Raw genomic sequence first — 25,658 nt, 5'->3', positions numbered from 1 at the left:
AATAAATATACTCAGGAAAGAGAGATGTTGTGTAGAGAGTTAGACAGGAATAAAAATAAACTAGATATAAGGGAATTGTTTCAAAGGTCATCTGGGGATGTAGTTTTTGGGAGTATTTTTAATTTTCTAAGAAGAACGGGTATTTTAGGGAGAATATAATAGTTTGTTTGGTCCATACTCCATTCTGGAAGGTGGCGGTAATGCACCAATAAGTTGTTTGCCAACCGCCATAAAAAAAAAGAAGAAGAAGAAGGCTCCAGAGTGTCGACGTCACCGCCCCCTTGAGAGACGCTCCGCTGCACCTCTCCCAGATTGTAGCTGACCGCAAACAGTGCACCAGACAGGAGGCCGGCTTGTTTTGTTTTTATGACCGAAATTGCGGAAAACAACTTGTGAAGTTTGACCCGCTAGAAGAGCGAGGTGCACGAGAACGCTGGGACCCTTTTTCCAGCTGAATCTCCGCTCTTTTTGGCACTCATTTCCCTCCGTCGTCGGACTAAACTCGTCCCCACTTCCTCGCCGCCTCGGCCGTATCTAGACCCACAGCGTGTAGCACAGACCACGCTTCAATATTGAGCATAATTTAAAAATGTCTGTGTCAAGCTCACTGCAACAAACTGCTGTAAGAGTATAACCAGGAAGCGCGGTAGGAGGGCATAATAGGTTTAGCGCCACCGCAGCACGGGAGGGAGAATTACACCCAGGAGCAAATGGATAAAAATAGACCGGAGGAAAAAAAACATGAATCGATTATCTTGCGGACGTGTCGATGCATCGGATCGTCGGCTTTTGGATCGATGCATCGATACAAAACGATTATTATTTACACCCCTAGTTAGAACCATAGATGGATAATTTTTTATTGGTCTCCTCTAACTGAACATTGAAGTAAAGAAACTCATCGTTTACTTTTCCCCTAAACTAACAAAATCCCTACTTCTATGTGTAGCTGGAGGGAAATGAGGCAGATTCAGTTGGATCCGTTCTTCCTGCTTCCTGTGTAAAAATTCATAAATTATTTATATTTCATAAAGTAAGAGTAATGTTAGAAGTTAATGTATTTAGCTAATTATTACTGCTTTGCTTCATATATGTCTGCATTTGGCCCACCATCACAGTTAGAAACAGGAAACCCTGAAACAGATTCAAACTCTCTGCTGCTTGATCCCTAACATTCATAAACCTCATCAGTCTGAGGATCGAATCATTTTAATGTAAAACCAAACATTAATGTTTATCCAGGAGTTAAAGCTTCCTGTGATGAGAGGAGAATATATTAAATATTTCCAGTAGTGACTCAGCAGATGTTAATGATTCAATATTTTTCTGTTAAATCAGTTTCTGTTTCTGAAGGTTCAGCTGATAAAGTTAAAACAAGTTAAAATCAAGAGATTTACAGTCTGTGGGAAATAAATGATAAAACTGAACCATCAGCTCTCAGCTCTGTTGGACCAGAAGACTATGAATATTACTCTATCTAAAGCAAGAAGCTGCAGACCTGGAGAAAAACATCTGATCTGAGAGGTTTGTGTCTCACATCAGAACCAGGAAGCTGCTGGAGGTTCTGATCCAGAAACAATCAGACTCACCTGGGTCAACTATCAGGTTAATGATGCTGAGCAGGTCAGTGTCCAGAGGGTCTCTCTTCCTGCAGCTGTTTCCTCCCTGAACGACTCGACACTCAAATATTCCTGAATCATCAGGTGTTGCTTTCTTCAGAATCAAAGAAGCGTTTCCATTCCCCACATCCTGCAGTTCCACCCGGTCCTTAAAGGATGGAGACTGAGAGTCTTTATTAACTCTATTGTCACTGAACAAAATAACATATTGATCTGACTCCAGATCAGTTCTTCTCCACTCTGCAACATCAAGCTCTTCCCTTAAAGGAGCTCTGCATGGCAGAGTGACGGTTGCTCCATATTTAACTCTGATGGTTCTCTGATCTGCAGGAGAGAAAAAAAAAAACACAGATCATTTTAGAGAATCCTTTAGAAGTACGCAAACCAACATGAATATTTCCTTTTTGTGGGTTTTGAACCCTCCATATATCCACCAAGTTAAGTTCCTTTATAAAACAATAAAAAGCTTTCATGGCAATGAAGAAATTCTCCAAGATAGATCATTATAAAAATCAGTATAAGTACAATCAGTATAATATTCGTCGTTAGGTCCATAAACATTAATCAGATTAATACGAGTTGATAGAATATTTTACTGTACAATAAAATTTTTTTTTTACAATTTGGACTTTATTTTATCAATGTGCAAATCAAAGGATTTATGAATAAAAATTATAACTCGTATGGATTAGAAGAATAAGCTAAAAATAATATAGACCTGGCCATCTGTGTTTAATTTTTATTGTCTCATGGTGCAGAATGCGTTTCCTGCAGAAGCAGGATTTTGGTTCTCATCCGTTTTGTTCTACTTAGTACTTTGTTTAATTTTAGTAAGTTTATGTAAATTATCAACAATTTCAAAGAGACGCATTCAACCAAAACATCTGTCTATTGTTGTGGTATAATTATTAAAATAAATAAAGATTAAATACATTAGTTTATGCACAGCTATATATAAAAAATAAAACACAAAAAGAACAGGGTATTCATGAAGCATAAAAGAAGAAGAGATGGACCCACCAGGCCTGCCCCCCTAGAACATGCAGGCCGCCCCAAGACCCTAGATTGCTTCCATTTACTATATATCCCTCTATACTGAGGAACTATTTTACTGGAAACCAAAACTCAGCTATGTGGCTAATTCATGAAAACTAAATTACCCAAATAAGTCAGTTTTTCTATTAACTAAGAACAAAATGTTTTCTATTAACTAAGAACAAAATGTTTTCTATTAACTAAGAACAAAATGTACGCAGGACTACAAACACATAACGTTCATCAGTTACTTGAAAGAATCTTTTTTAAACAAAAACGAAAATAAGAAATAATGCAGTTAAGCTGTCAGCATTATGCTTAACATTTCTATTTAAATCATCCATGTCTGTAAACATTACAATCCAAAGTTTTTAGCTTAGATTAACCCCTACATACCTACTGGTACCCAACAGGCCCAACCAGTTTACAAGTTTAATAGAAATTCTCATTAAAGCACATTTTATTTAGTGGACATCACATCCTGGCTCCAGCCTCTTGTTCTACCTCTGATGTCACCACACAAAGATGGGTTTGTGTGGAGCTACTAAATGTAGGATATCTGTGTTTAAAATAAGCCTGATCGATTCAAAACAATAACTCAGAACCACCTGGTTTGTCCTGCTGAATGATTTTAATGCAAAGATAAATGAAGTCAGCATCACATCATCAACACTTTAAAATCTTTGCTCATCAGATCAGAATCTTTCTGTCCATATTAATATTGCACATAACCTCCAGTAAAACATCCCAGGATTGCCCTTGTGTCTGAGTTTAAACCTAAAGGCAGAAACTATTTAGTTCATTTGCATCATTGTGGACAAGCAAAGGTTTTCTTTTTGTGTCCTGATTGGTCAGACCCCGTATGGAGACTCTCCATAAAAGGAAACAGCATCTAATCTGAGATGATTTTTCTCTCACATCAGGAACCAGGAAGCTGCTGGAGGTTCTGATCCAGAGACAAACAGACTCACCTGGTTTAACTTTCAGACCAATGGTGCTGATGATCTTAGGGTCAAACTTATCTCCTGCCAGTCCAACTTTACACTCATATGTTCCTGTATCAGCAGCCGTCACGTTCGTCAGGATCAAAGACATGTCTCTATTCGTCACGTCCTTCAGATTCACTCGGTCCTTGAAGGATCCACATGTGGCATCTGAATCAACCTGAGGCTCTCTGTATAAAAGGGCAAGCATTTCGACTCCCAGATCAGCTTTGCTCCACTCTACAAATGTAACGTCTTTGTTCCCAGCTGGTCTACATGGCAGAGTGACGGTGCTTCCATGTTCAGCTCTGATGATTGTCCGATCTGCAGGGGAGAAGAGATCACAGAGCGGAGAGGTTAGAGAGGAGCTCTGAATATTATCACAAACACTGCTGATATATAAAAAATAAAATAAATATATATATATATAAATATATATATATAAATAAATAAAAGTTTGGGGTCCCAAAACAATTTTGTGTTTTCCTGAAAACTCACACTTATTCACCACCATACGTTGTGAAATGAATAAAAAATAGAGTCAAGACATTGACAAGGTTAGAAATAACCTTGGTGTTTGGCGGTTGTGGGGGGGGGGGCAGGCCGCGGCCGGCGCGGCCGTCCTCCTCTCGGCGGCCCGTGGGCCGTGCAGGGCCGGAGCGGGGTGGGTCATGCAGCTTTCGCGCCGGGAGCGGCGGGGTCGCATCTGCTGCTTTCTTTTTGCTGCTTGTGCCGGCTTCTGGCGGCTGGGCCGGCTTTGCTGCTCTGGCGTGCGCCGGGCGGGGCTGCTCTATCCTTTGTTTTGCCTTGCGGCTGTGTTTGCTGTGGTTGGTGGGGGCGGAGTGGTTTCGTTGTGTTTTTGGGTGGGGGAATCCGCCTGGGGGCTTGGTTGGTGCCGTCGGTTCGTCCATATCGGCCTTCCGGTGTCGTTTCTGTTGGAGCCGCTCGGGCCCCCGCATGCCAGCTGTGCGCTGTCGGCTTCCTGTTCGGCGGGCTTGCTTGTCTCCTGGGAGGGCAGGCATGTTAATTTTTCTGGGGAGGAGCGTCTGGGTGGAGGGGTCCTCGCGGTGTGGCGGTGGGTGTTGGACACTGGCTTGTTAGAGGCTGTTCTTCTTCAGTGAGGGAGAAATAATTTTTTTTGTGTGTGTGGGAGGGGGGGTGTGAGCGGGGGAATCGGAGCTTGGAGTGGGGCTCAGGATTTGTGCTTTGCGGTGTTGTGTGGCTTTCTTCTTCTTCGGATTGGTGTTGTGGGACCGGTGTCGGGGGGAGAGTCGTTCGGGGGCCGGTGTCGGGGTGGGGTTGCCGGCGCCGGGGGTTTTTGGGCATTGTCCGGCCCTACTGCTGGGTGGGTCTGGGGTGGGTCCTGGGGTCTGGGATCCCTGGGGCGCGTTGCCCTTGGGCACATTTACACAAATAAAAAGTCAAAAATTCACCAGATTTTGTGTTGCTCTTCTCAATCAACAACTAGAAGCAGAACCCAGCTACCTGATGGATGATTAACTCTAAACCGAATAGTATAATCTATCTCTGAAATTCATTTAAATAATTATGAAAACTAAAAAAAATCATTAAAATAAAAAAGATATAAACCAGTTCATTATGGGTTATAGTTATAAAAAGTGTGTTTTACTGGTATGAGATGCGTTTACTGATGTGAAGTGATGAGAGTGAAGTAAAGCTTTAAGACTGAGGTAGAAGTCTGCAGGGGAAAGAACCGACCCAGAGTTCTAACTAAATGCTGTCAACCTTTCCTACATGGAAGCCCAGTGTATCAGCAAAGCAGACAGGATACTAATTTATTTCTCTAATTTATATTCTGGTAGCATCCCTGCTACTTTGATAAGCAGCTGTTGTCTACAAAGCACTTTATAAATGACTGAATTGTCAGTAAACATGATTTCTGCTGTCTAGCGTTCAGCCTGACCTGTACTGTTGATCGTGCATTACTACTAATTATTCAAACGGTTTTAAATGTTTACAAAATGCAGCAGGTTAATAATGTCAGTGGTCGTGACTTCCGAGTCTGGTCTGAGGGCGCCATGGAGAAACTCCAAGACTGTTTTGAATGCTCTGACTGGTACATCTTCAAAGCTGCAGCAACGTATGACAACTTATAAAATATTGATGAGTATGCCATGACTGTGTCCGCCTACATTAACAAATGCATTGAGGACGTCAGCATCAAAAAGAACATCACCACCCGGGCCAAACAACCACCCTGGATAAATGAAGAGGTTCCGAAATCGGTAAAAGCTCGGAACTCAGTCTGGTGATAAAGAGGCACTGAGAACAGCGCGTGCCAACTTAACCGTGCCATCAGAACCACAGCCAGAAAATCCAGGATCTTTTCCACAACGACAGCAACACCAGGAGGATGTGGAAAGGCATTCAGATGATCACAGACTACAACACACCCACCCCCAAGTAGATGCAGCAAACACTGACTTCCTGAATGAACTGAACAACTTCTTTGGAAGGTTTGAGGCACTAAACAGCTTTCAGCAGTGAAAGCTGTTCCACACCAGGGAGAGGAGGCACTAAACCTGGATGTAGCTGAAGTGAGAAAAACTCTTAGGGGAAACAACCCAAGGAAGGCCCCAGGGCCTGATAACATACCTGGGCGGGTGTATAAGGAGTGTGCAGATCAGTTGGCTGGTGTCCTCACAGACATTTTTATCACCTTGCTCGACCAATCCACAATGCCAGGATGCTTCAAGTCTGCCTCCATTATTCCAGTCCCAAAGAAGCCTCAGGTCACCTCACTCAATAATTCCCGGCCTGTTGCACTGACTCTAATCACGATGAAGTGCTTTGAAAGGCTGATTAAAGAACACATCATCTCCAGTCTGCCGCCAACATTCGACCCATTACAGTGTGCCTACCAACGGAACCGCTCCACTGAGGACGCCATCTTTGCTGCTCTCCACCTGAGCCTGGCACACCTGGAGGAGAAGAACACCCAGGTGCGGATGCTGTTCCTGGACTTCAGTTCAGCTTTCAACACCATCATCCCACAGCATCTGATGGGCAAACTGGAACAGCTGGGCTTCAATACACCCCTCTGCAATTGGCTGCTAGACTTCCTCACCAACAGACCTCAGTCAGTCCGGGTCGGACAGAACACCTCTGATGTCATCAGTCTAAGCACAGGCTCCCCTCAGGGCTGTGTCCTGAGCCCCCTGCTGTTCACCCTGATGACACATTACTGCGTGCCCAGGTTCACCAACAATCACATGGTGAAGTTTGCAGACGACACCACGGTGGTGGGCCTCATCAGAGACGACAACGACTTGGACTACAGAGAGGAGGTGGAGCAGCTGGTGGTGCAGAGATAACAGCCTGATCCTGAACTTGGAGAAGACGAAGGAGATCTTTTTTTTTTTTTTTATTGAACTTTTTTGCAAAGCAGGAAAACATCAAAAATTAAACACTCTACATACATAGGAGAAGGATATACACATATATAAAAAAAAAGTAATAAAACAACAATAAAACAAAAAAAATAAATAAATAAAGGGAGCCCACAAGCAGAAAAAAACAAACATAATTGCAGTTGGTACCTAACGTGACTTGTCTATTACAGATTCCCAGAATTGCAAAATATGAGGACAACTCCACAATCAATGAAACAATGAACCAACAGTAGACTGACATCGTTACAAAGATTTGTAATGCTGGAAACTAGGGCTGCAACTAACGATTATTTTAAAAATCGATGAATCGGCCGATTATTTTTTCGATTAATCGATGAATCGGACAAAAAATATTTTTATATTAACCTCTTTATTCCAAAATAAACATTTTAGACAGAACAAACAAGCACACAAGTACAGGTTGCTCATTAACTGTACTGGTGCAATATGAAAAATAAATGTTTGTGTTAAAACTACGCAAACTTACATGAGAAATGTAGCTGTACATCCACAAAATATAGGGTACTTTGTTTCATAAAGCGCAAAAAAAGACATTTTTGTTTTTTAAAGCCCCTAAGGGGTTCAAACAATAGGCCCCCCCATTTCAACAAATGAGTTTTTTTAGACTAGAAGAGTTCTGCCTTTTAAGACAAGAAAGTATAGCAGTTAAAGTTGCTACTTGAGAAAATACTGAACCATAGTGATAAAAATAGCCTGTGATTCAAATTATAAATTGTATTTGGAATAAAAATGAGAGAACTAGGGGTGCTAAAAAACACATCCTCCACAGACAGATATTTACATGGGAATGTGGCATATAATTAATTGACATATTACTGATCTTGCTGGATTTTATTCTGCTTTACTTCCATAAATTGCAGGATCTTCTTTACTTTATCTTTGCCAGAAGATTTAAACTTTAAAAGCCTTGCCCTCATAATTTGCAAGTTAATTTATTTATAAAGAAAATATAAACGCTGCTTAAGCTAATTCAAATGAAATTAAAAGTAAAATAAGTAGCCAACCTTATCACTGTCTGTAACCTACTAACAAGGTAAGGAAAGCATCAGATGAGCTACCTGAGAAACTAACGTTACGTTTCCCCACTTTAAAACGAAAGAAACATGGTCGCTCACCCTGCTGATCAGCTCTCTTCACTGCCATCAAAGGCTCCAACGTGTTTCCTTTTCAGGTGCTGCATCATAACAGTGGTGGTTCCGCGCCATGTTCATTTGTTTTTACAAAAGATGCATGTTACGACTTTTTTCACTTTACAAAGCGCAGGCTATTTTAATTATTGTGATCAATTTGCGCCGTCAATCCCGGCGCATGCGCGCTTCATTTGCAGTCTGGACGCTGAGAGTAAACATCCTGCTGCTCTGACTGCAGCGCTGAGAGGGACTCCTGCGGGAGAGGGGTTGGGATGGGGGAGGCGCCCCACGGCAGAGTAGGAACGATACATGCTTTCACGTAAGAGTCTCCAAAAGCTGCCAGTGACACCGTAAAAAGTCGCCAGATTTGTCGCTAGCCGCTTTTTTGAAAAATAGTCGCTGGAAGGGTCTGAAAAGACGCTAAATATAGCGACAAAGTCGCTGAGTTGGCAACACTCCACCTGCGGCGCTGACTCACTCTGCCGTATTTTTTTTTCTTCCCCCGTTTCAGTCAAGTGGCAGTGATGACGACGGCGGATGACGCATTAATCGCGCGACACAACTAATCGATGATGAAATTCGATGCCAACGCTTTTAAAAGACGATTTTTATCGATTCGTTATTACAGCCCTACTGCAAACATTCTATGTCTCATCTCAGGTGTGATATATAGCCTATAAAGGATTTTAAATTGTCTCTCTCAGGTAGAATTTGAAGCTAAGGCCTTAAAAGGTCGGCTACACAACTCATCCCATGCCTCAGCCTCTTTAGTGCCTAAATCCACTTCCCACAGGCCCTTAACTTTGTTAGAGTTATCAATTTTAAGATCACATAAGATATTATAAATCTTTTTAGTTATACCTTTCAGTTGCGTGGTCTTTAACATCAGCGATTCAATAGGGGAGACAGCAAATCCCCCATTATATTCTCTCAATTTAGAAATGATAAAGCTCTTCACCTGAAAGTAAAATCCTAGTAAAAAGAAATCCTTATTAGAAAGACCATACTTAACTCTCACCTGATAAAATCTGACAAATGAGCCCTCATGAACCAGGTCACCAACCTTTTTAATCCCTTTTATAGACCAGTCTGCGAAACCACCCTCAAGACCAGGAGAAAAGTCAGGGTTTTCTTGAATAGGAGTAAGAAGAAAAAAGCAGTTACTGTATCCTTCCAACCGCCTGACCCTACGCCAGATAGAAATCATATTCTTTAAAACCATATTGTTTTAAATGAGTACTGAGGCTTTCTTAGTGGATGTGTACAGTAAGTTCTGCAAAGAAAAGCACTTTAATGGCGTGGCCTCAGCGCTCAGATGAATGGAGTCAGGGTCACTGATAAACCATTCCATAAGAAATTTAAACTGAGCTGTCCAAGGGTATAACGAAAGGGAAGGAGCAGCAAAACCTCTTTTCCTTACAGGTAAGCAAAGATAACTATATCTTAATCTGGGCCTTTTCTTATTCCAAATAAATGCGATAATTGAATCATTCAATTGTGACAAGACCCTTTTAGACAAAACAAGAGGCAACACCTGAAATAGGTACAGAAGGCGAGGCAGAATGTTCATTTTAATTACCGTATTTTCACGACTATAAGGCGCACATAAACGTCTTTTTTTCCCCTCAAAATGTGCAGTGCGCCCTTTGGTGCGGTGCGCCCTATGTGTGTTGTAACTGCGACTTTTGAGACCACCTCATTGAGGAGATGATGAAAGAGTGGCTGAGGGAGGTGAATGTAAGGAGACCAGGTGGTTTTTTTTTCCACTCATCACCATCGCTGTTAATCTGTGACTCCATGCGTGCCCATCTCACAGCTGATGAGAAAAACATGGTGAAACAAATGAATGCTGTGCTCGCTGTTATTCAACCGCTCGACATCGGTGTGAACCGGACGCAGCAGGCGCAGCAGAAGCAGCGAGCTTATATGATAAGTCAATGGTTGACGCGCGTATAGGCGCAGCGAAAGGTCCCGCAGCGCGTTTTAAGCAGCAGGCGCAGCGCGTCGGGAGCGTTTAAGCATCTGACGCACCGCCAACGCGCTGCTGCTGCTCGAGATGGAAAAATTGAAGTTTTGCTGCTGGAAGCGCCGCATCAACCAATCAGAGAAGCTGATCTGGGAGCTGACAGCGAGACAGACACATCGCTCTGATGACATATGATATTAAGGCAAATGAAAAGGGCTGGATGGATGAGGAGATGATGAAAGAGTGGCTGAGGCAGGTGTATGTAACGAGACCAGGTGGTTTTTTCCACGCATCACCATCGCTGTTAATCTGTGACTCCATGCGTGCCCATCTCACAGCCGATGTGAAAAAAAGGTGAATCAAATAAACGCTGTGCTCGCTGTTATCCCGGGGGTCTGACAACTTCAACCGCTCGACATCGGTGTGAACCGGCCGTTCAAAGTAAGGCTGCGAGCGGCGTGGGAGCGATGGATGACAGACGGAGACCACAGTTTCACGAAAAGTGGAAGGCAGCGCCGGGCAAGTTACGCCACCGTTTGCGGATGGATTGTTGATGCTTGGACTAACGTTGTTCTGCTGGCACTGTTGTTCAAGCTTTCGCAAAAGCCGGCATCATTTCGGAGGAACCGCACGGCACGGAAAGTGACTCTGACAGCGAAGAAGGGGAAATTGGCATGTCTGATTTAGCGCAGCTGTTTAATTCAGAAACAGAGGATGATGACTTTGATGGGTTCGATTAATACTTTGTAATAAATACTTGAATAAAGCACAAACATACTCAGTTTTACTCCCGCTCTATTTTTCTACCTGAAAACTTAATTCAACAGCAGCCTCTGGGCCGGGTCTCCTCTGGGTTCACCGCGGCGGCTGGCAGGTGTTTTTCATCTAAATAATCTAAATCTTGCAGCTATATTTGCTGTGATCAGTGGGAATAAAGTAGTTTTAATATGTTTTTAAGTGAGAAAGTCCACCTGAAAACTTAATAATTGCAGTCAGTTCATCCAGGTTATCATCCTGCCTTCTAATACTATTTCTGTCGGAGCCGCTCAGACCCCCACATACCAGCGGTGCGCTGACAGTAGAAATCCCTTCAACAGCAGCGTCTAGGCCGGGCAGCCTCTGGGTTCACCGCGGCGGCTGGCAGGTGTTTTTCATCTAAATAATTTAAACTGCAGGCACCAGGATACCGGTAATAAAAGCGAACATATTCCGTCGGCAGGTTTCAGGATTTTAAGTTAATTTAGGAGTGATCACAGCGCTCTGTCATCTGCGATGTGTCTGTCTCACGGCCAGCTCCCAGGTTCGAGCTTTCGCAAAAGTAATAAATACATGAATAAAGCACATTCATACTCAGTTTTGCTCCCGCTGTATTTTTAAATACGCAGTAGAGGTATTTAAACATAGTAGAGGACATGAACCTGTATATAAAAAACGCGCCCTATAGTCCAGTGCGCCTTATGTGTGTGTTAAATACAGAAATGGCACGCATAACTGAGACTGCACCTTTTAGTACGGTGCGCCTTATGGTCGTGAAAATACGGTATGTGTATACGAGCCAAAAGAGACAGAGGGAGGCTGCACCACCTTTCTAAATCACGATTGATAGATCGAACTAAAGGAGTATAGTTCAGATTGTGTAAATCTTTTAGGTTAGGTGAGATTTTTATTCCTAAATGGGTGAAACCTGATGGAGACCATCGAAAAGGCTGGGAAATATTTGGGTCAACCCCATGTATACCAGAAATAGGCATAGCCTCGCTTTTAGAAAAATTCCTCTTATAGCCTGAGAAAGAGCCACAATGTTAAATCAGTTGAGTAATTTTAGGAATAGAGTTTAGAAAAATCAATACATCATCAGCATAAAGTGAAAATTTATGTCAAAATTTATTTAAAGAGAGTCCTTCAAATCCTTCATCCTGTCTAATTGCTGCTGCAAGGGGCTCCATAGCCAGAGCAAATAACAGAGGACTCAACGGACATACCTGCCGACTACCACGTCCAATACTGAAATTCTCTAATCTGTAACCATTAGTAATAACAGCCGAAAGCGGAGACATATATAATATCTGTATCCATTTCACAAAGCCATCACCTAAACCAAATTGTTGAAGTGTAAAAAACAGATATGGTCATTCTAAGCAGTCGAAGGCTTTCTCAGCATCAAGAGAAATAAGTAAAGCCTCCGGACCAAACAAGGATGAATGCTGAATTATGTTAAGCAGATGCCTAACATTGTGTGTGGAAAACCGTCCCTGTATGAACCCAGTTTGATCGTTCTTAACAGTAGAGGGCAGCATACTCTCTAAACGTATGGCCAGGATCTTATTTTCAGGTCAAGGTTTAAAACCGATATAGGCCTGTAGGAGGCACAGTGTTCCGGGCGTTTCCCTTTTTTCAAGGATGGAGGGAGAGCACCAACAGCATACGAGGACTGAAACATTTCAGATAGTGGTGAGATTAGAATTTTACTAAATTTTTTATAAAATTCCCAGCTGAACCCATCGGGACCGGTAGCTTTGTTGTTTGGAAGCAGCTGAATTATTTTCAAAATTTCAATCTGTGTTATAGGCCTGCATAGCTCATCCCTCTGGGTTTCTGTAATTTAAGGTAAGTTTAGTCTTGAAAAAAAATGTTGCATATCCTGTATGTGTAAGGATTAAAACTGAGAGGTATATAACTGCTAATAAAAAGATTTAAACATGTTGTTAATTTCTGTAATGTCATATTTAAGCAAACCAGATGGATCTTTAACACATGGGATATTACAAAAAGATGCCTTATTCCGAAGGAAATTAGCTAAGTAGCGATTTGGTTTGTTCGCAAATTGGTACAGCCTTTGCCTCATGAAAAACATAGATTTCTCAGCCCTTTTCGTTAGCAGCCCCCCAAAGAAGTTTTGACCACCTGGATTTCATTCCCTAGTTGTTCGAAAGGTGACTCATTTTATCTAATCTGGAGATCATGCAGCACAAGTTCTAATTTTCTTTGCTCCATCTGATTTTTCTTCTTTAGGCCAGCGGAATATGATATAATTAGTCCACGGGTATAAGCTTTCAAAGTGTCCCACAGTAGGCCGGGAGAAACATCAGAAGTTGCATTTATCTTTAAAAAGTGCTCCAGCTGTTCATTTAAAAATTTCTCGAACTTAGGGTCGTGAATCAAAAAATTTATAAATCTCCAAATCTGATACCGAGGGGCAGCATTCGAATTACTTAACTGTACATAAACAGGTGCATGGTCTGATATAAGAATATCTCCAGTTCTACAACTACTTATATTGCCCAGTGACAGTTTGGGAGTTAAAATCAGATCAATTCTGCTACTTGTTGAACACCAGAAAGGAATGTAAATTCTTTATCTTTAGGGTGGAGTGCCCGCCAGGTGTCAACAAGATCCAGTTCGTTACAGGTGTCCAAAAGTGCTTTGGCCCTTTTAGAAATTTGAGATTGTCTAGATGGAGATTTGTCCATAATAGAAGAAAAATAACAGTTAAAATCTCCAGCTATCACTGAGTTATCACAAACCCAATCAGAAAAGGAGGAAAAATCATGAGTAATGAAGTCATTAGACTGTACTGGTGGAAAGTAAATATTCAAAAATGACACTGACTGGCCATGTAAAGTGCCATTTAAAGATATGTATCTACCAGACTTATCACTAATTGTTAGGGCGTTCATCAGTGGCAGGTGCTTATCTATTAGAATGGACACCCTAAAAGAAGAACTAAACACCTGACCAACCCAATCACGTTTTAACTTAAGGTGCTCCTGAGAAGTCAGGTGAGTCTCCTGCAAAAAAGCCACATGCACCTTTTCCTTCTTAAGAAAGCTCAAAATCTTTTTCCGTTTGATAGGGCCGTATATACCTCCCACATTCCAAGTACAAATGTTCAACACTGCATTATCATTAATCATTCTGTATTAAGTGTAGACACTGATAATGTGACAATAACCATGATACAGACATTTTTGGGCTCAAAAAAAAAAAAAAAAACTTAAGCACAGGTGACAAGAAAAATACACGTAAAATAGGAAAGGACCTGCTTTGCTATAAGAGTTAACACAAAACTATTTACAAAATAAAATATATAAACCTCAAAAGGTAAATAAACATGAAGGTCAGATGAAGGTCTCCAATACCCAACATGGGGCGCAAGCAAACTTTCCAACTAGAACAGAGGAAGATGCTGGACCAGGGTAAAAATCTTTTCTCAAAAATCAGTAACATGAAAATAGCTGCCAACCCACAGCTTTATCAAAGTACCATTCTATATAATGGACCTACAAAACAAAGTAAGCATTAGGGATGGGGATCGAAACCCGGTTCTATCAAGGACCCGGTTCCACTTTTTTCAAAACCCAAAAATCAATAACGTTTGGGCTTATCGATACTAGGGCTGGGCGATATAGAAAAAAAGCTTATCGATAAAAAAAATGCATATTGATCGATATCGATAATTATTGAAAAGATTTGAAACCATATTTTATGTGCAGCTCTGCCTGGACCTTTTATGATATTGCTAAATGATTTAATTTTAATAAAGAACACAAACACAGACTTCCAATTAAATCTTTATTTAACCAACTTTTTAAACCATAACAGAATTGTTTTAAAGAAAAATAACTTGAAAGACCTGGGTTATGTTATTAAATACTGACAAAGAATAAACTAAAGTGACCAAAATAAATATAACAAATAAACCTGGTTCAGCTTAGTTTCCTGCTTTAACCTGAGTTATTACTTTGAATTTTCTGGCCCCTCAGCATTTTTATCTCAATTGTTAGAACTACGTGGGAAACTGCCCAGAACAAAATATATATATATATATATTTTCCCGAAATTCCCGAAGATTCCTCGGAGGAGAGCCGCGGCGGGGCCTACACAGCTCGTACTCCTGCGGGTGTGAGCGGCTGAGATGATAAAAAAAAAGTTGGTTGTGTTATCAGACTTGGTTTTCACTGGTTCCCGACACATTTTACAGATGACTGTGGTTTGTTTTTTGTCCGACTTGCCATGACCGAAATACTGCCAGACTGCCGAACTACAAAAATCCTTCTTTGGAACAATTTCCTCCGCCTCTCCTGCTGCGACATCTTCATGTGCTCTGTGTTGTGGTTTGAGAGGGCGGCGCTTGGTGACGCCATGCCTGGGTCCGCGATTGTGATTGGTTGGGAGGAAGTGGTGACTAGCATAAACCTACATGCTAGGCTACAATGAGAAGGAAGGAAAACTGCGTTTCTTTATCGAACTTTTATCGAGCCTATTTTTTTTCTATTGCGCCACACGTCTATCGATCGATATATATCGTTATTGAATTATCGCCCAGCCCTAATCGATACCACTATCGAGTCGTTTTTTTTTTTCTCCCGGAGGTCCTGTAACATAATTGTGTGTCCCTCGAGTCGCGTCACAGCATTTAAATCGAATCAATCCAATCACTGCAGCATGTCCACCAATGTTTTGGAATGAAATTGTAAGCAAACAGATATTAAAAGTAAAACAAGTGAAGTCTGGCAGTTAACTTCGCTCGCGACTCGAGGATAAATGAACGGATGAAAAGGTCTAAAGTTTGGCTTCATTTTACCAAGCTCAAAGATAAAGAAGAAGCGAAATGCAACTTATGTTGCAAAATCATCTCTTTTAAAGGGGGGAACACAACCTCAATGGCCAAGCACATTAGTATTGTGCATCAAATAAAGGCCAAATGCAGTACCTTCGACTGTCTCCGGGTTGAAAAGACTCCTCCTCCTCCTGCTGCTGCCGCCGCACCGCAGTCGGGCCCGTCTTCATCATCCACTGTACCACTGGTAAGCGCGCACACAGACTTTGTAGCTTGTCCGGTCAGTTAAAAATAGTAATAGTGAAATCCGTGTTGTAATCGGCAGCATACAAGCTAGTTAGCTTGAAAAGTAAATAAAGTTTCAGACGTGCTGCGTGATGATGTGTTCAGATTGGCTCAGTAAAACGACAATTAGGTTATCATGATGCGTTCAAGTGTAACGTAAAGAAAAGGAAAATTGAGTTTTTGGAGAGAAATACATAATAATAATGAGTAATACAATTGTATATTGCTCTAATTATTTAAGAATATATAATTAAACTACTGATGCCAACATTTAGTAAAAATTACATTTAATTTAAAATACAATTATTTATTTGCTAAATATTTTCCTAATCACAAAAAACATGATGAAAAGTGACAGTAGACAATACATTAACAAACAATTGTAAAAATGTATAATTTTTTAAACCAAAAGAAGACATTTCTTCAAATAATTTTTTTCCCACTACCTTTCTGTCTGTTAAAAACATATTGTTGCATCGTCTTTCCACCAAATAACAGAAAAGTATCGATAGAGGTATCGATAAAGACTTGGATCGATAAGAAGTATCGATAAAGGCATCGATATCAATAAATATTAACGATCCCCATCCCTAGTAAGCATCTCAGCTATAGAAAAGTAGACATATGTCAATAATAATAACTACTCAGGAGCCTTTGCCAATTGCCTTACATTGTGAACCAAAAACCGGATTGCTGAAACCCATTCACGCAACATAGCAAGAATCCATCAGTCAGCCGCCGCTACTGAGGGAGATCCGGCATTTTGTGACGATTTATCCGAGTAGGCAGCAACAGCTCCCGGTGTTCTAAAAGATCTCTCCTCGACATTGTGCTTAATCCTGAGGACGGCCGGGTACATCATGGCGAATGAAATCCCCATCTCTCTCAGACGTTGTTTCACTTGGTAGAATCCCTGCTGCTTCTTTACGACCGCAGCTGAGAAATCCTCTAATATCATAATGGGGACGTCGTTGTAGATTAAAGGGGAGGAGGGCGAGCGAGTGTGCAGCGACAGCGGTCAACTTTAACGGTGTCGCCCTTGAAACTCACGCCCACCAATTGCGGTAACCAAGTCCTAAAATAAGACATTGGGTTGGTACTAGAGACTGACACGGGAGTGGATTTTCACTCCTGTCCCGTCCTACTCCCACAAAAAAAATTGTGTCCCGTCCCAGAGTAGAAATTTAAATCCTGTCCCGTCCCACTCCTGGTGAAATTACTCCCACTCCCATCCCGCTCCCATTCAGAATGACTCCCACTCCTGCACCACTCCCATGCTCTGTTCGAAAACCTGGGACGCGTCCTTAGAAGGCCAGATTCGAAGTACGATTACTTCATAGCGCGGCGCCGAGGTCTGGTTGGATTCCAAGAGTCCTCGTTATGCGGCCTTAAAATGCGTCCTTCTTTTTACCCGATTTGAAGGACGGTCTGATGTATCCTCGGTATTCTTGGTTTACCCAGGATTCATTGCTAGACCATGCAACCCATGATCAGAGGAAAGGTTACTTGGCGCCGAAAAGTGGTGAAAATTGGAAGTCCAGTTTAATATAATACAAGTCTGTAGTTCCGTCTGAGATGAATGAAAATAGTTGTTTTAGTGGTTATAGAGTCAGATATGTGGCGGTAATGTTTAATTTATCTAAAGGTTTTAATCTGTTACTGTGTAAATAGGTTTGGCTGTAATTTAAGGACAGATTCTAATAGATCTGCAGAGAGGGGACTATAAATCTGATAGGATTTTTATCTTTTTATTGCTGTTTTGCACAATAGGCTTAACTAAGATTTTTTTGTTGTTGAATATTAGAGATTTTGCAGATATATTTTTTATAAATACATTGTTTAGATTTACTTATATCTTTCTACCCATTTTATAGAATAGAATAGAAAATCCCTTTATTGTCCCAGAATGGGCAAATTTACAGCAGCAGAAAGATTATTAAAAATGGTCACACAAATGTGGACCTTAGAAAAATGTATAAGAATAACATAATAGGGAAGAGTAAAAATATAAAAAATAAAATTCTGTAAAGTGTTTTAACAATATAAAACTGGAGAATTAATAACCAATATGCAGCTATGGACATTTTTACAGTGATGGATATTTGAAAATAGCAGCAACATCAGAGATGTGCAGAATGACAGCAGCAGGTTATTTAACTGACTAAGGTTTCTATCATTACATTTGATTTGATTAGTTCCTGCTCCCGGTGGTTGGAACATTTATTCCACTCTGGATTCTTGTTAATGTAGTCTTTGTTCACTTCACAATAAAAAAGAAATAAACAAACAGTTTTGGAAACTTCGGTTTTCATTCTTTTCCTGCCTTGTGTGTCAACTTTCGCTGTTGCTAAGCAACAGACATTACGGCAGTAAAACCCGCCGAAGGGTAGACCTGGTCGAATTCACAGCCAAAACTCTTCCGGTCTCCTTATTTTCACGGACTTCAAAGGATCCAGTCTAAGTAGACCGCGTCCTTGGAGGATGCAGCCCAGGTTTTCGAACAGAGCCCCATTCTTGTTGTTTTTGAGCGCGGGTGAAAAACTCAGAGCGGAAGCACTGTTGGTTTTTGCGTCGTGTAGTTTTTTTGACTCGCATTATAGTGTAGGCTTAAAGGAAAAAAACTACAAAATGGCGGCGCCGCGCCAGTACTGGATTTCTCTTCTTTCTATTTTATTTTACTTTTTGGCATCGATCTAGGGCTGGGCGATAATTCAATAACGATATATATCGATCGATAGACATGTCGCGCAATAAATAAAAAAAAAGAGGGTCGATAAAAGTTCGATAAAAAAGAAACGCAGTTTTCCTTCCTTCTCATTGTAGCCTAGCATGTAGGTTTATGCTAGTCACTACTTCCTCACAACCAATCACAATCGCGGACCCAGGCATGGCGTCACAAAGCGCCGCCCTCTCAAACCACAACACAGAGCACATGAAGATGTCGCAGCAAGGAGAGGCGGAGGAAATTGTTCCAAAGAAGGGTTTTTGTAGTTCGGCAGTCTGGCAGTATTTCGGTCATGGCAAGTCGGACCAAAAACAAACCACAGTCATCTGTAAAATGTGTCGGGAACCAGTGAAAACCAAGTCTGATAACACAACCAACTTTTTTTTTATCATCTCAGCCGCTCACACCCGCTGGAGTACGAGCTGTGTAGGCCCCGCCGCGGCTCTCCTCCGAGGAATCTTCGGGAATTTCGGGAAAATATATATATATATTTTCAGTTCTGGGCAGTTTCCCACGTAGTTCTAACAATTGAGATAAAAATGCTGAGGGGCCAGAAACTTCAAAGTAACTCAGGTTAAAGCAGGAAACGGGGGCGGCGGTGGGGGGGCATTTATTTATTTGTTATATTTATTTTGGTCACTTTTCTGGTCACTTTAGTTTATTCTTTGTCAGTATTTAATAACATAACTCAGGTCTCTCAAGTTATTTTTCTTTAAAACAATTCTGTTATGGTTAAAAAAGTTGGTTAAATAAAGATTTAATTCGAAGTCTGTGTTTGTATTTTTTATTAAAATTAAATCATTTAGCAATATGATAAAAAGTCCAGGCAGAGCTGCACATAAAATATGGTTTCAAATCTTTTCAATAATTATCGATATCGATCAATATGCATTTTTTTTATCGATAAGCTTTTTTTCTATATCGCCCAGCCCTACATCGATCCTAGTTTTTTTTAGTTACTATTGGTTTGCTCCCGCTCACGTCTGCTCCCGTTAATGTTTAATCCTGTACTGTCCCAATCACGTGATCGTTACTAATACTGACTCCCATCCCACGGGAATCCCGTAACCCGTGGGATTCCCGAAAAATGTCAGTCTCTAGTTGGTACCTTCACTGCCTTCGGGGAGCCCAATATTTCGTATATTGCACCATCGGCTCATATTCTCCAAATCATCAATCTTGTCCAAAGCAGCTTCTAGCTTGAGCTCAATTTCGGAGAGTTTAGCATGGTGAATAGCCGTAGTATCCTCCTGGGTTGATATGCGCCCCTCGGCCTCTTCCATTTTAGCATCCAGCGTGGCTATATTACATGCAAATGCTTCCAGTCTTTGCAAAACAAGATCAATCTTCTTCACATACGAGGCTTCCACACCTTTCAGCACCTCCGCGGTTATCCTTTCCACCAACTTGTCTGTGTCCACTTGGCTGAGGGGTGAAGAGGACGGAGCGACCGCCATTACAGGAGAAACACAGTCACTCAGTGGAGGCTGGTTTTCTCCAGCTTTGTCCGATTTACTTGCAAGGTTGAGCTTTTTTTGAGTACTAGGCATCTTGCAACAATTAAAAGCTGAGATAAAAGCTAACTTTGATCAAGTTAAACCCAAACCAAAACCTGAACAAATGCCTAGCAGTGGGAGCGCACGAAAAACACAGCTACTCCGCCATCAGCGTCAGTGACCTCAAAGGAGATCATCTTGAACTTCAGGAAGAACCGGCCTAACCACACTTCACTGGTCATCAGCCCAGCAGTAGAGGTGGTCAACAGCACCAAATTCCTGGGGGTGCACATCAAAGACACCCTCACCTGGAATGGAAACACCACCTCACTGGTCAAAAGGGTGCAGAAGCGCTTTTACTTCCTCTGGAGGATGAGGAGAGCCCACCTGCCCCCACCCATCCTCACCACCTTCTACAGAAGCACCATAGAGAGCGTTCTGAGCAGCTGTCTCACTGTGTGGTGTGGAGGCTGCAGCGCCTCAGACTGGAAGAAGGTGAGAACAGCAGAGAGGATCATGGGGGCGCCTCTTCCCTCCATTAAAGACATTTCATCCCAGCGCTGTGTGTCCAGAGCCCATAACATCATAAATGACCCCTCACCCCCCCCCCACATTGGACTGTTCTCCCTGCTGACCTCTGGGAAGAGAATTAAAGCATTCAATGTGGGACCAGCAGGTTCCACAACAGTTTCTTCCCCACTGCCATTAGACCGATTAATGTTTTGAGGAATGGGTAATTTTATTTTATCATATTTTATCATTACATATACTAGGGCTGCAACAACGAATCGATAAAAATCGACTTTTAAAAGTGTTGGCAACGAATTTCATCATCGATTAGTTGTGTTGCGCGATTAATGCGTCATCCAACTCAGCGACGTTGTCGCTATATTTAGCGACTTTTAAGACCCCTCCAGTGACCATTTTTCAAAACAGCGACTAGCAACAAATCTGGCAACTTTTTACGGTGTCACTGGCGGCTTTTGGAGACTCTTAGTGAAAGCATGTATCGTTCCTCCAGCGGCAGCTGCTGCCGTGGGGCGCCTCCCCCATCCCAACCCCGTTCTCCCGCTCCCGCAGGAGTCCCTCTCAGCGCTGCTGTCAGAGCCGCAGGATGTTTACCCTCAGCGTCCAGACTGCAAATGAAGCGCGCATGCGCCAGGATTGACGGCGCAAATTGATCACAATAATTAAAAGTTAAAAGAGTAGCGGTCCCCACAGCGTGCCATTTTCCCTGAAAATGGGCCCCACAATGTATTAAAAACAAGAGCAAACACACATACATATACAGTTATTTGTCCAGTACCACAGGGCGCTTGAGTCAAGCTCATAGAGCAAAGCGCTGTGTCGATGCGTGAATTGTTTCAAAAAAGTGGTGGTCTAGTGGTTGGAGCATAGAGCTTGGAGTCCAGAGGTTCTGAGTTTGAGTCCCACTCACACAGACTGCCACTCTGGGTCCCTGAGCAAAGACCCTTAACCCCACACTGCTCCCCAGGCGCTGCACAATGGCAGCCCACTGCTCACAAAGAGGATGAGTTAAATGTAGAAGAAAGTAAATTTCTCTAATGTGAGATCAATAATGTTAAATTAAAAAACACCTGACCAACACATAACTGATGAACAGGCGTGTTTATATAAGTTCATTTGTCAGCGGGATCTGCAAAAAGAATCTAGACTCTTTTGCAGTTCATAATTAAATTCATCAATGAATATGAACCTTTCCTCCTCTTGTGTTTTGTGCTTCACGGAGACATGGCTCAGCGGACAGATCCCGGACAGCGTGCTACACCTGGAGGGATTTCACCTCCTCCGTACGGATCGCAGCGCGGAGCTCTCCGGAAAAACAAAAGGCGGCGGAGTCTGCTTCTACATCAACAACAGCTGGAGCACCGATGTGACTGTGATCTCACAGCACTGCTCTCCTTCTCTGGAATATCTCTTCATAAACTGTAAACCATTTTATTCTCAGCGTGAGTTCGTTTCATTCATCCTGGCGGCTGTATACATCCCACCCGCCTCTGACGCACGTGAGGCTCAGCGCGCGCTGTTGGACCATGTCTTACATGTGGAGCGGACTTTTCCTGACTCTCTTGTTATTGTGCTTGGTGACTTTAACAAAGTAAATCTGAGCCAGGAACTACCCAAATACAGACAGTTTATTAAAATCCCCACCAGAGAACAGAACACTTTGGATCACTGTTACACAACAGCAAACAACGCCTATCGCGCCGTCCCCCGTGCCGCCCTCGGACTATCAGATCACGTGATGGTCCATCTCATACCCACATATAGACAAAAACTTAAGCTAGCTAAGCCTGTAGTTAGCACAACTAATATCTGGACCAGTGAGGCTGTGGAGGAGCTCCGCACGTGTCTGGAAACCACAGACTGGGAGGTGTTCAGGGCTGCTACAGATAATCTGGACGAGTACACGGACATTGTGACCTCATACATACAGTACAATGAGGAGCGCATCCTACCAATGCGCACCAGGGTGTGTTATGCAAACGACAAGCCCTGGTTCACACCTAAGCTCGGCCAGATTCGACGAGAGAAGGAGGCAGCACGCAAGAGCGGGAACAGAGACAGCTACAAAGAGGTGAAATACAGGTTTAGCAGGGAGATGAGGAAGGCTAAATCTGTGTATGCAAATCGCCTCCAGCAGCAGTTCTCTGCCAACGACTCTGCCACAGTGTGGAGGGGCCTCAGGGCTATTACCAACTACAAGCCCAAAGCCCCCCGAGCTCTGAATGACCGGGCACCGTGTGAAAGACTGAATACACACTACTGCCGTTTCGACTGTCCCAGAGCCGTTAGCACCTCTCTGGTCTCTCCAGCCACTCCCTCCTCCCCCAACACAATTGAGGCCACTCCATCAAAGGCCCCCTCAATCCACCCCTTGTCCCCCCCTGCCCTTTGCATCCTGGAGCAGGACGTGCACAGACAGTTTCTGAAGCTGAACACCCGTAAAGCTGCTGGCCCTGACGGCGTTTCTCCCTCCACCCTGAAACACTGTGCCAGCGAACTGTCTCCTGTCTTCACGGACATTTTTAACATCTCCTTGGAGTCATGCCATGTACCGGGCTGCTTCAAATCCTCCACCATTGTTCCTCTCCCGAAGAAACCAAGGATCACAGGACTAAATGACTACAGGCCGGTGGCGCTGACGTCTGTGGTCATGAAGTCCTTTGAGCGATTGGTTCTGCAACACCTAAAATCCATCACCGCCCCCCTCCTGGACCCGCTGCAGTTCGCCTACAGAGCCAACAGGTCCGTAGAAGACGCAGTCAACCTGGCCCTCCACTTCATCCTGCAGCATCTGGACTCCCCAGGAACCTACGCCAGGATCCTGTTCGTGGATTTCAGCTCTGCCTGGTATCTGTCCCTGGCGCCACCGCCAGGGACAGATACCAACTGCAGCGCATTGTGCGCTCCGCTGAGAAGGTGATCGGCTGTAAGCTGCCATCACTCCAGGACCTGTATGTCTCCAGGACCAGGAGGCGTGCAGGTCGCATCACAGCCGACCCTTCTCACCCTGGACACAGTCTGTTTGTACCTCTCCCCTCAGGGAGGAGGCTACGGTCCATACGGACCAGAACCTCCCGCCATAAAAACAGCTTCTTCCCCTCTGCCGTAAGACTCATGAACACATAACCTAATGTCAGACTCCATAACCTGCCCATGCCATTTACACTGCTGTATTGCACACTGCTCTATTTGCACTACCATGTACATTTTACTTTTTATACTTTTTATATATATATTTTTTTATACTTTTTATATATTTTTTTATTTTATCCATATTTTTATCCTAAGTGTATATATTAGTATATTTTTTGCATGCCTTATACCCCAGTGTTTTTAGAGATTTTTATAATTTTATTTACCTATTTCATATTATATGTTTCATGTTGCACGATTGTACCATAAAAAATTCCTAGTTGTGAACTCCTTCACTAACAAGTTCTCAGTTAAATTATCTCAATTTATATTTATTTCAAATTGACTCTTAGTTTACTGCTCTTACTATAAAAAAATCAATGTCAGTTGTTTGTCAAAATGGCTGATGTAGGGATTTTAAATGTCCAGCAAGTGGCAGTGTTCAGCCAGACAGCATTATTAATGGATTCTTTAGTACAGTTTGGCAAAGTGTTAAAATGCTTCAGGACGCCTAATGAACCCGTCACTAAATCACATTCATACTGCATAATGTTATAAATGCAGCGTTAATACAGAATGAGAAGTTAAATTAAGCAGGTCATATTTTTTTATCTATACCCAACAGGTTTATTTAGACAAATAGTTTCCTGAAAAATGAGCCCAGAAAAACAACGTCAAAATAAAACCATGTTTAGAGAAAACCACATTTTATTATTTGATCTAATTATCAAAGTTTTTACCCACCTCCAAAAATAACCAGGAAGGAGTTGAAGATCAGCAGCATCCTGGTGAGGAGGACCGTTAGAGCAGCAGCATTTTGTGAAGCTCAGCGAGTTAAAGTTAAACGTTCAAAGGACAAAAAAACAAACTTTAATTCCTTCAACGACTTCTAGGAGGAACTAGGTGGAGCTGAAAGGAAGGGACGACCGCAGAGCGCGCGTTTGTAAAAACAAATAAACGGCTATCACTGGTTCCTACCGTAACCAATTCAATCTCCGTGATCTTGCAGACTGTTATTTGATCCAACAGCTGCCTCATTCCAGTGACATCTGAGAATATTAGCCTAAAATCAGCAGATAACGGACAACGCCCAGTTAACTGCAGAAGACGGTGCGCCCTGTCACTACCCGGAAGCAGCGTACTCACTATCGGCTCATTTGCGCATGCGCGAATACAATAACTTCCGGCTAGGCAATACCTCACTTTTTCTTACTCTTTTTCATTATTTGTATTTATTTATAAATCATTTGCCGAAAATCTTGCACCATTCTTGTTGGCGGCTTGTATTCAAAGTATTACTAAGTGTACCCTCCCTCCCACCTTAACTGGGCTGTTTGGATTATCTGAGTGTGCAGCTGTTGCAGCTGTCCAGAGGAATTCCACCCGAAGTTAAGTTATTTTCTCTGTGATATCTCTAACTGACTACTTTAAAACATAGCACCTTCTGCTGCACTTTTCTACTGAGCACTTGTCAGTTTCACACTGTTTTATTTCTGATAGCAAGGAGTAGCTAGCCTAGGCTAGCGCTAGCTTAGCATTGCTATGGCTTCTCTCTCTCCCTCCCTTGACTCTTTTCCAACTCTTCCTTCTTCCTCTCCTCTCTCCTGCTCTCTGTGTCAGATGTTCAGTTATTCCTCTGCCTCCTTTAGTGATAATGGTATGTGTAATAAGTGTAGTATTTTTGTAGCTTTGGAGGCGAGGGTGTCAGAGTTAGAATCCAGGCTTCAGGCTGTTGAACATCCAGGAGTTAAAGTAGGCCCCCCAC

General features: G+C 42.5%; 1 protein-coding gene across 1 annotated transcript; it reads right to left on the bottom strand.

Annotated features, from left to right (window-relative positions):
* Nucleotides 1-1,496: 1,496 nt before the first annotated feature.
* LOC119798931 lies at nt 1,497-3,960 on the bottom strand. Its single transcript, XM_038308604.1, has 2 exons — nt 3,626-3,960; nt 1,497-1,943 (listed from the first exon to the last, which is right to left on the bottom strand). The coding sequence occupies exons 1-2, from the start codon at nt 3,846-3,848 to the stop codon at nt 1,534-1,536; spliced, it is 633 nt and encodes a 210-aa protein (XP_038164532.1). The 5' UTR covers nt 3,849-3,960; the 3' UTR covers nt 1,497-1,533.
* Between the last annotated feature and the right edge of the window lie 21,698 nt (nt 3,961-25,658).

The sequence above is a fragment of the Cyprinodon tularosa genome, unplaced genomic scaffold (genome assembly GCF_016077235.1).
Source record: "Cyprinodon tularosa strain WSP-4 unplaced genomic scaffold, ASM1607723v1 ctg641, whole genome shotgun sequence".
In the NCBI taxonomy this organism is placed as follows: domain Eukaryota; kingdom Metazoa; phylum Chordata; class Actinopteri; order Cyprinodontiformes; family Cyprinodontidae; genus Cyprinodon; species Cyprinodon tularosa.
This window is presented reverse-complemented; position numbering and strand designations above follow the sequence as displayed.